Raw genomic sequence first — 15,380 nt, 5'->3', positions numbered from 1 at the left:
GAAAATTGACAACACAGGGACAACATACGAACAATTTTAGTGGTCTTTCACAATGGCGGTCAATTCAGGTCATAGATTAATGAAATAACAGAATCATGCTGTATTATTTTTATTTAAGACATTTATGCTTGGAATTTGAGGAATGACAATTTATGATTAATTATAAACAGCAGACGTGTAACACATGACAGTTTTTTTTAAATAAAAAACAAACTTAAAAAATCGATTGCACCATAAATTCTTAAGAGGCATTCTTTTTTCCGATTTTCTTCATTTTCAAACAAAATCGGAAGTGTAGATTTAGCAGTTCAAAGCCAGCCATGAGCAAATAATATAAAGGAGCCTTTAATATTATTTGCTCATGGCTTGGCTTGCATTGCAGTCAGTGTCCCGTGACAATTTCGAACATTTCACGTTCGTATTCCGCCGTGAGTTTCGAGTTTGTTCTTCCAGAATACATTTTCACCCTCACTTCATCAATTATTTATTTTATGCATTAAAATTATGTAAACAATAATTGATTAAAACAAATTAACGAAATGATGCTAATACGCGCCTTAATTATTTATTAATGCAATGACACTAAATCAATTCGACACGTTTATAAACTGTCAGGAGGTTAGGTATTGTTAAAAATATTTTTCAATTCATATATGAGGTTTTAATGTTTTGTCACAAGCTTTAAATACTTCGATATGTGTGGGTTGTATAATCTGTGGGTTGTTAGGGATTAATAACAGATTTTTCTGATTGCAGATGAAACTTTTCAATATAGGTAAGTTATCAATTTTTTTTTTGTATTCGTTGATTAATTCTCAAATCTACTGTGAGAATTAAAATTACATATGTATATTTAGTATACGTCATTTAATCGTCTTCACTTGTGCAAATTACTTTTAAATCATCAAAAAAGCGACGTTTTATATTTATCCAATGTACAAATTTATTTTCTCATTGTATTGTCGTTACTCTACTAGTGTTGTTCGAAGTTTCGTCAGAGTTACTGTCGATACTGTCTGTATTTATGTTTAAGCGTCTCTTTTGTTATGAGTTTTATTTAATGTCTGATAGACATATTTTCACCAAATAAATTACTGTTTTCAAATAAAAAAAACATTTTGACAATTCGATATTATCATACTACCTAGTTGTTGTCCGTGGCTTCACTCGCGTTTTAGAGTGTTCGTTGTTATGTGTCAGGCAAAAAAGTAGCCTTTCTTGGAGTTCAAGTTTGCCTCCTACCGAATTTCATCAAATTCGATTCAGTGGTTTGGTAGAGAAAAAGCGACAGACAGACAGACAGACGGACAGAGTTACTTTTACATTTATAATAATAGTTTAGATTATTCGATTATTTTTTTCTTATATATCTGGGGCCGATGCACAATGTACGAAAAAAAAAATTAAAAGAAAAATCATGAAATGTTTAATCATTATATTTAATATTATGATTTGGTATTTAATACATAATAATACATGTAATCGTGCCAATCCTTTATAAAGTATTAAGACAGATTCACACCAAGTATAGTGTCGTGTCTTTTTTCGTACTGATATATAAGGTAACTATGTATTAGTACGACACAAATTAGATGTAGCATCGGAAAATGCAATGGAATGAAAGTAAACACGACCAATAGAAACAGCTCCCTATCGCGCCATTCACGCGTCAGAGAAAGCAAGTGCATGTAAATTGAGGCGTCAAATTGACGAATATATTAGGTCATATGATATTACAAGTTATTACGTTTGTGTATAGATCATATTCGCATGAGAAATAAATATTGATAATTTGGGATAGCGTACACAATTCGGATGTGATCGGTTTTACGAATTTTGCCGATGCGACATCTAATTTGTGTCGTACTATATGTACTAATTACGTCGGAAGATCGTGAACGAATACTATAGTAAAATACAATATACACGACATAAGTTTATTATGAAACTACCTTTATAAAGTCAAACTTTATAAAATCCCATAAATTTAAAATAATCTATTAATCATTAACCATTTAGAAAATTTTATCATTATAGTCAATATACATATATAAGGAAATTACTACAAATCGATGGATATATTGAATAATATAGAATACTTATCAGGATTTTTGTTATTGTATCGAAAGCAATATCTTTTTATTATGGACACTTACAAAGACGTAATTTGTTTTATAAACATCAGTGGGATTCGGTTATCTGTCATTTATTTATTTTCTTCAAAAACAAAATAAACGAACAAGATGGCATTGTGTTATTTTTTTATTATATCCTTCCTTTTAAAGGGTAAATAACTTACGACATACCTTGTCCTTGTCATTTGTTTTAACTTAACTTATTTATTTCATAAAAATCGAATACAAAACTAAAAAATTACAAAATTTAAAGCAAATTAAAACAAAATTATTTCGTGAGAAAATGATAATTCACTATGTTACGACGCCAATTCCCCAGGAATAAAATATACTTATTTACGACCCTTATGCGTTTAAGGAGAGGTTGGATAAACACTGTTTTCTCTTTCTGTCAACACAGATTGGCTATGCGAAAGAAGAAGAAAGAATGGTTATACCTTGACCCTCTAGGTATTTGTTGGTGAAGTAGTTAATATTTAAAATTAATCAATGGAAAGCTGTCTAAACGATCCATCAATACCAAATAACTCATCGTAATTGGTCGGTTTCCCAGGTCTGAGGGCCTCATTGGCTTTTATTGATTCCTGTTCCTTGAACCATTGTGTGTAGTCTTCAAGTTTCTTCATCCAGGCCTCTGGAAGATTAAAAAGATATTGAAAATGTACAACATAATCGAATCTATACTTATGTATATAAGTAGTTAAGTGTAATAGCGTTATAAATAAATAAATATGAGACAACATCACATAAATTACTCTGATCTCAATGTAAGTAGCTGAAGCACTTGTGTTATGGAAATCAGAAGTAACGACGGTACCACAAACACCCAGACCCAAGACAACATAGAAAACTATTGGTAATCTACATTGATTCGGGCGGGAATCAAACCCGGAACCCCAGAGTGGCGTACGCATGTAAATCGGTGTACACACCACTCGACCACGGAGGTCGTCAAATGTGAAAGTAACTCTCTGTCTGTCTTTCTGTTTGTCTGTCGCTTTTTCACGACCAAGCCAATTAACCTAATTGAATGAAATTTGGTAAGAAGCAACCCCTAAAACACGAGCGAAACCGCGGGCAACAACTACTAAAAATATGTTGAATCTAGAAATAAAGAGCCCAGGTCAGATCTATAAAAAATATTGGGTTTTACCTTCGAGCGTGATGGAATAGAGTTGGCTGGTCTCCCTTACTAAAACTAAATACAATTAATTAATAAAAAAAGGAATATTTAAATTACCGTTTACTTCATCAAGGGAGCATCCATTGCCGCCATATTCTTCCGGTAGCATATCCTTGGGCACGTGTTCATGCAGCGTACTTATGTCGGAGTGGACGAAAATCTTGACCAAATAAAAGAATCTAGTTAGAAATAACATTCAAGGTAAATCTTGTAAAATTGAGTCTACCTATTGGCTTAGTGGCTAGGGCCCCGGAGTTCAGGGGGCCCTTTAAACTAAACCTAAAGCTTCTGAAGCTAGAAAAACACGATTTTGCGCACTAGATTTTTTAATTGGTATCTATAATTTTAAAGGGTAATTATTCGTTTAAGAGGGACCGGAAAGAGGGGGGCGAGGCCCGATTATTTTTCTATGCACCGGGACCTTTCTCACCTAGCTACGTCTAGTCACTGGTTAGAAAACCAGTGGCATCAGTCAACAACAACAGACAGTTCCCCACTGCTGTGCTAAGGCCTAATCCTTTTGAGGAAAAGGTTTGGAACATATTCTACCACGCTGTTCCAATGCGGGTTGATGGAAGCAGTCAGTTAGTGGTACGAAATAGGCAACTAATTTAGGTACTTTAGAGTGAGTATCATTGAGTAATTGAGTGCGTAACTGCGTATGTCTTAGTATGTAATTACAGAAAAATTTGAGCACACAATTAATATTTTACTGCTAAATATACAGTACATGTCTGACTTAGGATTTGTGTTCCGGTGTAAAGGGTGTTTGAACCTTCAAGCGCAAGGGTTATTGTCGATTTAATGAATGGTTAATATTTCTTACAACTACAATGTTTATGATCAGTGGTGATCTCTTACCATCAAGTGGCACATTTGCGCGAGCGCCTGACAATATTATAAAATTGATTTGTAGTTATTACGCGCGTGAGAAGTTTTACTTTTTCGTAATTAAACGTACTATTTTACTTATATATACTTATAACTTCAAAAGTACTATTTTGATGGCGGTTTCGTTGGGTCATTAGCAATTTTATATGTTGCATGATTGCTTAGAAATTTTCAATGTTGCATAATTCTGGTAAATATTAATTAAAAAGTAAATCATTGCAACAAATGCCTGACATGAGCTAGCTTAATATATTATTTAGACAGCACTTGTAGTGGAACAAGGGCTGATATGAAGTATATGCTAATATTTATGATATCCTAGTCACAACAACGGTGTTTACTACGTCTGCAGGCAATGTGTACGCGTATTTTCATTCAACATATCGTTTGCAGGGAATGGGTTGAGGAGGAACGGGAGGAAATGACCGATATACGCCTCCCCGCATTCGCTACCTCTTTGTAAATTATGATCGCCTGGTACCATTTGTTTTGATAGCTGTATGCAGTGTATTGATTGGTTCAATGTTCTAACGTAAACGATCTCTTAAATCTTTCCTGTTTAATTGATAAATAATTAATTGATAAATAATTTAATTTTAAATTCGAAGTTTTCGTTTAAAGCTTTAGTTAGTTTGTGGTTGGCAAACATATGATATATAATACCCTATATTTTGTTTCCTTTTTTAATATTAAAATGTAGTTGTTATGTATTTAAGTTATATTTTCATACGGAATTAATATTGAAATATCTGCGAGTATTTTTGTAACGTTTTATTATTGGTTGGAATATCATTTCGAAATTAGTATATTTTTGGATCAAAATACTTTGAATTATTTGAGTGAAAGGGATTTTTATTTTGCAGCGCAAATAAAACGACGCTGCTTTGCAATCGATAACTTCTCAGGCTTTTTTCGTGTTTAAATTGATCTTATTACTTTGCCTACTTAGTTAACAATATAATCTCTTGTGTAATTCTAAAACTATATAGATATCTATCGATATATCATTACATTTTAAATGTAATCTTGGTATAAAAATGGTTGGATCAACGGTAATTATATTTTATCTATTAAAATAAATAAAGTCCTCAATCTAATACGAAAGAACCATGTCTGTACAATCTCTAAAAATAGGTTGTATGTAACAAACGAATAAATATTGCAAATATTGCCGCTAAGAATGTTAAGCTATTAAGTAAGCGATATCGGCTGTTTATGTGTCCCTGGTACCTCTTGTTTTGGTTTTCGTTCAATCGACGCTTGCTGCTCACTACTGCCTTCATTCCGTTTATGACTGCCTGGTACTTTATGTTTTGATTTTAGAGGGGTGATCGAACTCGCTACGCCCCTTTTTCCAATGCTAATACATCATTCTGTAGTAATCTATATTCATATTATAAATTTGAAATTAACTCTGTCTGTCTGAACCGAATTTGATGAAGTTTGAGGAAACTTGAATTTCAAGACAATAAGCTACTTTCTTACCCAACACATGACAACCAACTCTAAAACGCAAGAATTTGATTAAGGTGAATTTGATTGATTGTTTTTTATAATAACACAATCACCTTCTTGGACTATAAATCCCTAATGGCCAGCGTTCTTATAGCAATTAAGAGAAACATACCCTGTTCTTTATTTTATCCTTGAGGAATGGCTTGATGAAGTTTATCAATGCTTCGATAACAGGCGATGTGTTCAAAACGTGGACTTGTTTCAACTTGATAGGATACGCTTCCTGAAAAAAGAAAATATAATTAATGAGTTGGTATAAGAAAATGCTAATCTAATCCAGTCAATATCAGAGAAAAATATTTAATTGTTCGGTGCAATTTCTTTGTCTTCCTAGAATCAATTTGTTTGTATTACCTAATATAAAAAAAAAAACCGGTCAAGTGCGAGTCGGACTCTCACACCAAGGGTTCCGTACATTATCTATAAAAATGAACAAAAAAATATTTTCTCCCACACATTCCACCTGCAAATGTAAGTTGATACGCACAATATTGAGTGATTTACCATGTTATTTTAATATCATGGACTTCCTATAGGTTTTCCTATAATCTATAAGGAGAAAACTAATTTCTGTATTTTTTTCAAAATTTTAGGTTCAGTAGTTTCGGAGATAAGGGGGGGGGAATGGTCAATTTTCGTCTATTTTCTTGAATAACTTGGAAACTATTTATTTTAAAATTACAAAAAAATACATTTAAAATCTTCTCAACAAGACCTTTCATTTGATATGCCACATGATGCAGTTTTCAGATTTTTTTTTTTAATTTTCCCCTTCCCCCCCAAAAATGACCCCCCATATACAGATTTCATCTGTTCACGTCACACCTCTGTATTTGGGTTACAGAAATTGATATGTGTACCAAATTTCAACTTAATCGGTCTAATAGATTCGGAGATAATTGACTGTAAGCGACGGACGGACAGACACACGAGTGATCCTATAAGGGTTCCGTTTTTGTATTCAGACGTACGGAACCCTAACAAAATGACTATGTTGTCTATGTAACCATGAGTCAACAAAATGTGATTAATAATTTTTCGTGTTTCAAGAATAAAAATATTTTGATACTATTATATAAAGACAATTTCCAGAAGCTATTTTCAACATCATTCATATGAATGGCTTAAAATTTAGTTCGGTAATTAAGACATAAAGGCTTCTTGTTTATCTATCTTTTTAAGGTACATATGTCTATTTATATAAGGTGTAAATCTACCCTTAGTTTTGCTATAACTTGAGATCCTTTCTTTTTTAAAATTTCGATTTACAGAAAGCTATGCCGTATTAGCAATTAAAAGGTGTTTTCACTTTTTTGTTATTAATTCTGGTTAGTATTGAATATTTATAACTAAGACAGGATGGTCTTTTAGGAGAATAGTAGTATATATGTAATTTATGGTAATGTTATCATAAAAATATGCTTGGCTTAAACGCACCTGTACACAAATTAAGAACTTCTTTATGGAAGATGGGGATATTTTCGCTAAATGACTCGGTGTGACCACTGAAGCATCCAGGATGTATATATCACCCCCTACTCCCTCCAGTTCTTCTTTAAGTCTGACGTCACCAATCATTAGTGCGATTTTGAATACATTGTTCAGTAGTTCGGGGTCGATGTTTTTGTCAAGACCTGAAATTATGTAGAAAAGGCAAATTGAAATAACTTAATGTTTTAATTACTTAACTATAAATTAATGGCAATTACAAATTCTGTTTCAATAATTGAGACAGTAAATCTAGACACTGTTTTTACACCAATTCTTAATAGATTAAAATATAGATATCATAATTCTAGCAGGATATATTAATTTAAACTAACATGACTGTTTGAAAAAGAGTAACTACTGAGTTTCTTGCCGGTTCTTCTCGGTAGAATCTACTTTCCGAACCGGTGGTAGCTTCACTTAATTGTAAAATGACGATTCAAAATTGCTTGTAAAAGCCTACTTGAATAAAGTTTATTTTGATTTTGATGATAAGCATGTATAGCCTATTTAATTGGAAGTAGGAAAAAAATTACACAAACCGAAGATTTACATATTTAATGCTATTTGCATAACTCAGCTATATTGTGCACTAAGAATATATGATTAATATATCTTTATTTATAATTATACTTAACTACTTATATCATATAATTTTACATCCAATATTCCGATATCAATTTGATTTCAAATCCATAGCCAATATTACATACTAATCAACCTCTCGACCAATGACATCTCGTTAATTGCTGTCAAATGTTTGATCATTTGTCTTTTCTTGTCCTATGGTGAGAGCCCAAGTGCGGTAGACAGAGATGTAAAATAAGAGGGACCAGATTCCCACTCAAAATCATAATTAGTTAACGCACCTCTAAATTAAATTATTGATTAACATAAGTAACTAATTAATTAATTATTTAATTAATCTTATTGCCTCCGCTGGTGACTGGAGCGCTGGTTCGCTTTTAGTCCAGAGGATCGGAATTGCGATTCAACGGGGAAGCACGCTAGCAATCTTGCCACCATTCCACGCGGTCAAGATTTATACAGTAAATATTTTTATGTTATCAATTATTATGTTAATAAATACACTAAAAACACTAATTATTTATATTTTATCGCTGTGGGTAATATATTTAAACAATGCTTTTATAGAAACTCGTGTAAAATTACTTAAACAAAAAGGCAACTAATTATGACGATCAAATATTGAGATTAAAATAATTTAAAATTATAATACAGATGTTGTTTTTGCAATTCGTTCTCGATTGTGGTTTTCCCATGTGAACCAGGAATCATGTGTTCACTGTATCTAGTCAATTTGACTAACTAACGCGGTATAATTTGCAGAGCTTGAATAATCTATAAATATAAAATTGGAGTGTCTATTTGTAATAATAAGATAACCGCTTTTTACTAAATGTATATGTATTCATACGAGATACATATACCAATAGTTTTAAAATTTTTGTCCGTCGTTTGTTCCGGCTAATCTATTGAACGGGTGAGCCTATTTTGACAGCACTTTGACTGGCAGACAGTGAATAAAATAAAGAGAAACGAGTAGGCCAGCTTTCAGATATTGATGATGAGATATTTATTGTTATAAATTGAATATAGGTAGTACGCCTCAAAATGGCGTATCACTAAAAGCTACATATCAAGTAATATTTATGTTTTAAAATATATATTTACCACGGCATATTGTGACTCGACGACCGTCTGGAGTCAATCCTGGTAGTGGAGCTCCTTGCCTGAAATTGCATAAATGATGCTCATAATACTTATTGTATTTGAATATATATATCACTGTAAAATTTTCAATATCGTTAGATTATCTATCTATCTATTTTGCGCAAATGTAAGTTGTCGAAAGATTGCTAACCGTAACATACTGCTTACAATTTTTATTAACAGCTTGTAAATTTTCCCACTGCTGTTTGGAACATATTCCAACACGCTGTTCCTATGCGGGTTGGTGGATTTATCTGGGGCAGAATATCGATGAATTTAAACACATGCAATCTGCACCTCACACGATGTTTTCCTTCACTGCTGAGTACGAGATTTATTTTAAACGCAAATTAAGCACACGAATATTCAGTGGTGTTTGCCTGGGTTTAAACCAATCATCGGTTAAAATGCACGCGCTCTAATCCATATTAGGGTGTTATAGGGCCGCAGGTTCAGTAAGTATTATAGGAAAGTTATAAATTATAAGAGCAGAGATGGCCTAGTGATTAGAACGCGTGCATCTTAACCGATGATTGCGGGTTCAAACCCAGACAGGCATGTGCTTAATTTATCTTTATAATTCATCTCGTGCAAAGCGGTGAAGGAAAACATCGCGAGGAAACCTGCATGTGACTAATTTCATAGAAATTCTGCCACATGTGTATTCCACCAACCCGCATTGGAACAGCGTGGTGGAATATAGTCCAAACCTTCTCCTTAAAGGGAGAGGAGGCCTTTAGCCCAGCAGTGGGAATTTACAGGCTGTTGTTATTGTTGTTGTTGTGTAAGTTACACGTAAACAGACGGATTAACCTCGAAAAGGGTTTTCGCGCGGTTATTTTTGGATAGTTGTGCGATCTTACTTAATCTGTATTCTAGTGTTAAGCTAGCCTTGACATTTCTACGAACTTTTGCAACAGCTGTTAGTATAGAACACATTTTCATAATATTTGCTCGACAATTTAAAAATGGAATCGCTGTTTGAATTTGTTATTTGTCAAAGTGATCGTTTACACTTTCTTGTGCAATCGTAATATTGCCTTTGTCATGCCACTGTCTGGGTGAGGCGATCACGTATAATACGACACAAATTAGATTTAGCATCGGAAAATGCGATGGAATGAAAATAAAACCGATTACTGCCGATTTACACAAGCAATAGAAACAGCTCCCTATCGCGCCATTCGACGCTATTCATCGCTATAGATTCACGCGGCAGAGAAAGCAAGTGCATGTAAATCGACGCGTCAAATTGACGAATATATTAGGTCATATGATATTACAAGTTATTACGTTTGTGTAAAGATCATATTCGCATGAGAAATAAATATTGATAATTTGGGATAGCGTACTTAATTCGGATGTGATCGGTTTTAAGAATTTAGCCGATGCGACATCTAAGTTGTGTCGTACTATAACATCAACTGTCTAACGGACTACTGGAACGTCACTCAGATCAATCATTTAGTTGGCTGCTTCTAAATTTAAATGGAATTCTCGATCGCTATTTGTTTTTGTATTTAAATTAACCAGGGATAACATTTGTGCATAACTGAGAACTGTCATTGCCTATTAAAGATACAGTATTGATACTAATAATAAATTATGCCAATGCAAATCTTCTTTTTATCGAAATTGATGAAATGTGCACCATACATTTTACAATGATTAAATTCAATGACAGTTAGAAACAGATATATACGCGATGTTGTAATGAGGATTGTTGGTGTTTCCATCATATAAGAAATTAGTGATAACACATTGAAATGTCTATGAGCATTGGTGATCACAAAAATGACCAAACCCTGTCCAAAAAAGAACTGGGCATTTGGAATCTTAATTCTTATCTATTATATATCAATATAGGTACATACGCTTTTCTTGTTATTTCAGCAAGTTCTGGTCTGTTGATGTCTCGGTTGGTGAAGAATTCTGGACAAGCAGCTCTCATGGTGAAGTACATGTCGAGTTTCCTCTTGCATTTCTCCAGGGAGAAGCTGCAGCCTCGGAGAAAGGTCATGATACGACCTTCATCTATGGCAAAACGATATAAACTTCCTCTATGGATTTATTTTATTTCAAATATTTAATCATCAATACATATAATAAAATTGGAGTATCTGTTTGTCATATTAAAATAGCCCTTTTTTACTCAATGCATATATATTTATAAACGGCACATATACCAAAATATTTTTTTTTACTTTTGTCGGTCTATCCGTCTGTTTGTTCCGATTAATCTTTGGAAAGGCTAGACCGATTTTGACGAGACTTTCACTGGCAGATAACCGATATAATAGGGAGTAACTTAGGCAACAATAATATATAAAAATTCAAAACCATACAAGGTCGCGGGCACAGCTAGTGTAAAATAAAAAAATATTAATTATTATTGCTAATTATTCATAATACTCCATGTCGTATTTATTACAATAGCTAATTAAGTTATTTAATTGTAGTTACTTAATAGTTTAGTTGTTTTCTATTACATCGTGTATATTTACGGCATTGACTCTTGGATTTCCGGTTTCCTCAAATATAAGACAAGAGATATATTATTTATATTATTGTGCACTCAAAACAGATGCTTTATCTATTTATTTATTTTTTATTGTATAGGTTGCCAGACGAGCTTATAGGCCACCTGATGGTAAGTGGGGTCACCATCACCCAAAGACAATAAAGCTGTAAGAAATAGCCAGTCTGGATAGGTACCAACCACTCATCAGTTATTCTACCGCCAAATAACAGTACTCAGTATTGTTGTGCTGAAATTCCGGTCTGAAGGGTGAGTGAGCCTTTGTACGACAGGTACATGGGACATAACATCTTAGTTCCCAAGGTTGGTGGCACATTGACGATGTAAGAAATAGTTAATATTCCTTACAGCGTCATTGTCTACGGGTGATGGTGACCACTTACCATCAGGTGGCCCATATGCTTGTCCGCCAACCTATACCATAAAAAAAGAAAAAAATATATGCAAGATTTGCAGTCCTTTAAGCTACTAAACCGACAAACTATTATTATAGTTAGGGAGGCGAATAGGGGAATTTTCGGTAATACTCGAGCGTGGCAGTTTAAGATATGAGAGATACCTTAGACCTAATAGAACAACCTTGTAAAGTATTAGCTCTATATGTACTACGCGCGCCTGGGATAGACGATCAGATTAGTAAAAAAAAATCGATAGTCTGAAATACTCGAGCGCGTCAGATTAAGATATTGGGGGTTGATTTTAGTGTTTTAAGACTAAATTTAACTAATCTGACGATAAGTCCTTGACGCCGCCGAGTTATAGGGTCGCGAACTTGTAAAAAAAAAACGTAAATCCGGAATTCTCGAGCGCGATTTTTTTTATTTTTATTTTGAAGAATATAATCTAAAACTTACTAAAAATACAAAATCTGCCGGTTTCCGCATGACCGGAAGTCTGGAGGAGCCATTTCGTCTTCCGAAAAACGCGTTGCGGCATATAAGTCGCGAACGATACATTTTACAAAAAAAAAGATTAAATAAACAAAAAAGGTAATTTTATTTTACACAAAAAAGGTCTCTTTACATTTTTGTCCAAAGTTAAAACTTTTTGACTTGAAGCATCATGAAAACTCAAACTCCCGGTTTTTTGAGTATATCTCGAAAACTGAGGGTGTTAAAAAAATTGCTATGAAATAACGATGATTAAATTATGTGACTTTTATTATATCCCTTGGTGGTAGGGCTTTCTGCAAGCCCGTCTGGGTAGGTACCACCCACTCATCAGTTATTCTACCGCCAAACAACAGTACTCGGTATTGTTGTGTTCCGGTTTGAAGGGTGAGTGAGCCAGTGTAACTACAGGCACAAGGGACATAATATCTTAGTTCCCAAGGTTGGTGGCGCATTGACGATTTAAGGAATACTTCATATTTCTTATAGCGTCATTGTCTATGGGTAATGGTGACCACTTACCATCAGGTGGCCCATATGCTCGTCCGTCAACCTATACCATAAAAAAAAAAAAAAAAAAATCTCAATTTTTTTTTTTCTCAAGCTTCTTGACAATTTTCGTGGACTCGGAAAAAGTTACGCGTATCTGTATACAAAAGTATTATTAACATGTACAGTTTGATGTATGATCAATAGCCTGTTGATCCTCAAATTGTTTTTTGGACGTACCGTAAGCATAATGAACCAGTATTTTTCCTTTGTTTCACAACATTGATGGTGGGGAAAGGAGCGGTAGAAGGGAATTTTCGGTATACCCTAATATATATAGGCGTCATAGTGAGATTGAAGAGAGAGAAAAGACCCGACGGTATGTTTCTCGAATGTGCTGGAAACTTTCTCCCCTGTAGCCCCGCCCCGCACTCGCTGTATCTATTTTTATACAATAAATAATACAATTCGTACGACATTTCATCTACATTTACGTTAGTTGTATCTATTGCTTTATTGTTATTCTTAAATTCCCCGTTTAATCGAGGAGAAAGAAAGGAAAAAAAAAGAAACCCAAAAACCTTTTTCGGTCAGATTAAGAGAACCCACCAACATTTTTGTCAGATTAAGAAAATATGCTCTCAGGATACCGTGATAAACCTCCCCTATGAAAATCTGACGCGCTCGAGTATTTCAAAAAAACTTTTTTTTTTTGCATTTTCAAAAATTCATCGTAACTTATCGTCACGCCGAAATCGTCAGTTTTTTTTAAAGGGAGCTTCCTTGGGGCCTACTTAACACCCCTTCCGAAAATCTGACGCGCTCGAGTAAATTTTTTTTTTGTGCATTTTTGACTACTTCATATGCCTAGCCCCACCACGCAAACCGGCAGATTAGTATACCGTAGTTATCAGAGGCACTTGGGGCATACGTAGTATGAATATCTGACGCGCTCGAGCATGCCCAAGTAACGGTTTTTTTAAAATTTTTGAAAAACCGTACACGCCAAACCCAGCGCTAAAATTGTTTTTACCATACGAGCTTTTCTTTTCGAAATTGTTTTATCTTTCGATTTTGATAAGTCTCGACGGCGCCGTTGAATTACGCCATTTAGCTACCTCGCCTCCCTAACTATTAATAATGCTATATTCACGATAATATTTTACTTCTATCTTGATTGTACATAAATAATTTAGGTTAAAATTTGATTTTAGATTTATTAAGACTTTCTAATCTAAAATAATTCGCATTAACTACGAGCTACACCTAGGAAGTAAAGCCAGATTTGCATAATAAATTGTTTCGAAATGGAGCTAAACTAGTACAGTTTATTATGAAAACCAGTGCACATTTTAAGAATTGGTAATTAATGTTGTTTAAACGATTTTGTCTCAATTATTCGATTTATTTTAAAGCCGCGTTGCGTTTCCACTCTTTCTGATTGTGTTGGATTTTAATAGGTATCTAATACAAGATTATAATAAAGATAAAGAAGACTTGAATTTTATAATATAAAACTAATTGGTATTGTACCTACACCATAAATCTGTATTACAAATAATCTCCACTAGATTCAGGGTTTCTGGAAGAGATCTCTTGTTAGAGATAAGTTATCCCTATGTACACATTTTTCATTTATATAATTCTCTGTGTACTCTGTTGGTACATAAATAAATAAATAAATAAAAAAGCGTGGACTTATTATTTATGAATTTCTAGGCAGGATAAATAAAAATAATAATTATTTTTCTCTGTAATTATATTGGTGGTAAAGAGCAACTACTGAGTTTCTTGCCAGTTCTCAGAAAAATATACTTTCCGAACCGTTGGTAGCTTTAAAAGATTCAAGTATATTTTTATAGGTGGACTTGAGTCAAGAATATCTTCACCTGTGTGCACACTCAAAGTCAAAACCAGTAATATATTCAGCGTAGATTGATAGACTCTCTACTCTGTGACCGAAAACTTATCAACATAACTTATTATAGCTTTTATAAAGTTTATTCTGAACATATGGTTCAATTATTTCAGAAAAGAATAATAAACATATATAATTTAGTCGTCTACAGTTCTATACTCTACAAATAATCGTATAACTCCAATGATTACTCACCCCACTCGTCAGGTAAGTATGGCTGCTTCCGAAGCCAATCCTTAATGGCTGTAAGATCCCGATCCCTTGTGTTGACATCCTCGTTTAATTCAACACGAATTTTCTTCCACATCTCCCCCGTTGGCTGAACTAGTGTCGCGACAGACGCCATGTTGATTAGCTAAAACATTTAATATATTTAAATTATAATTATACAATAATGTTATTATTTAGTACAGCTTTGCACAGTTGCAATGCGGATAGTAAACATACTGTAGAATATCTTATAATTACAGTTTTACCGTGATTCTCTACTATATTGTGCATTTATTATACATATGAACTTTCATCTTGAATCAATCTATCTATTAAAAAGAACCGCATCAAAATTCGTTGAGTAATTTTGTAGGTCTTTAAAAGCATA

At 33.6% G+C, this 15,380-nt stretch overlaps 1 protein-coding gene across 1 annotated transcript; it reads right to left on the bottom strand.

Annotated features, from left to right (window-relative positions):
• Nucleotides 1-2,424: 2,424 nt before the first annotated feature.
• LOC124532858 (alpha-tocopherol transfer protein-like) lies at nt 2,425-15,152 on the bottom strand. Its single transcript, XM_047107967.1, has 7 exons — nt 14,978-15,152; nt 10,821-10,980; nt 8,908-8,966; nt 7,162-7,358; nt 5,837-5,947; nt 3,376-3,478; nt 2,425-2,769 (listed from the first exon to the last, which is right to left on the bottom strand). Exons 1-7 carry the CDS (start codon nt 15,126-15,128, stop codon nt 2,618-2,620), a joined length of 933 nt encoding a protein of 310 aa, XP_046963923.1. The 5' UTR covers nt 15,129-15,152; the 3' UTR covers nt 2,425-2,617.
• Nucleotides 15,153-15,380: the final 228 nt, after the last annotated feature.

This window comes from Vanessa cardui, chromosome 10 (genome assembly GCF_905220365.1).
Source record: "Vanessa cardui chromosome 10, ilVanCard2.1, whole genome shotgun sequence".
In the NCBI taxonomy this organism is placed as follows: Eukaryota; Metazoa; Arthropoda; class Insecta; order Lepidoptera; family Nymphalidae; genus Vanessa; species Vanessa cardui.
This window is presented reverse-complemented; position numbering and strand designations above follow the sequence as displayed.

Excerpts from the sequence above, each read along its gene's own strand:
- LOC124532858 (XM_047107967.1), bottom strand. The coding sequence starts at position 15,128 with ATGGCGTCTGTCGCGACACTAGTTCAGCCAACGGGGGAGATGTGGAAG. Across the intron at positions 7,359-8,907 it reads TCGAGTCACAATATGCCGTG|GTCTTGACAAAAACATCGAC; the intron begins GTAAATATATAT and ends ACATAATTTCAG. Across the intron at positions 5,948-7,161 it reads AGTTCTTAATTTGTGTACAG|GAAGCGTATCCTATCAAGTT; the intron begins GTGCGTTTAAGC and ends TTCTTTTTTCAG.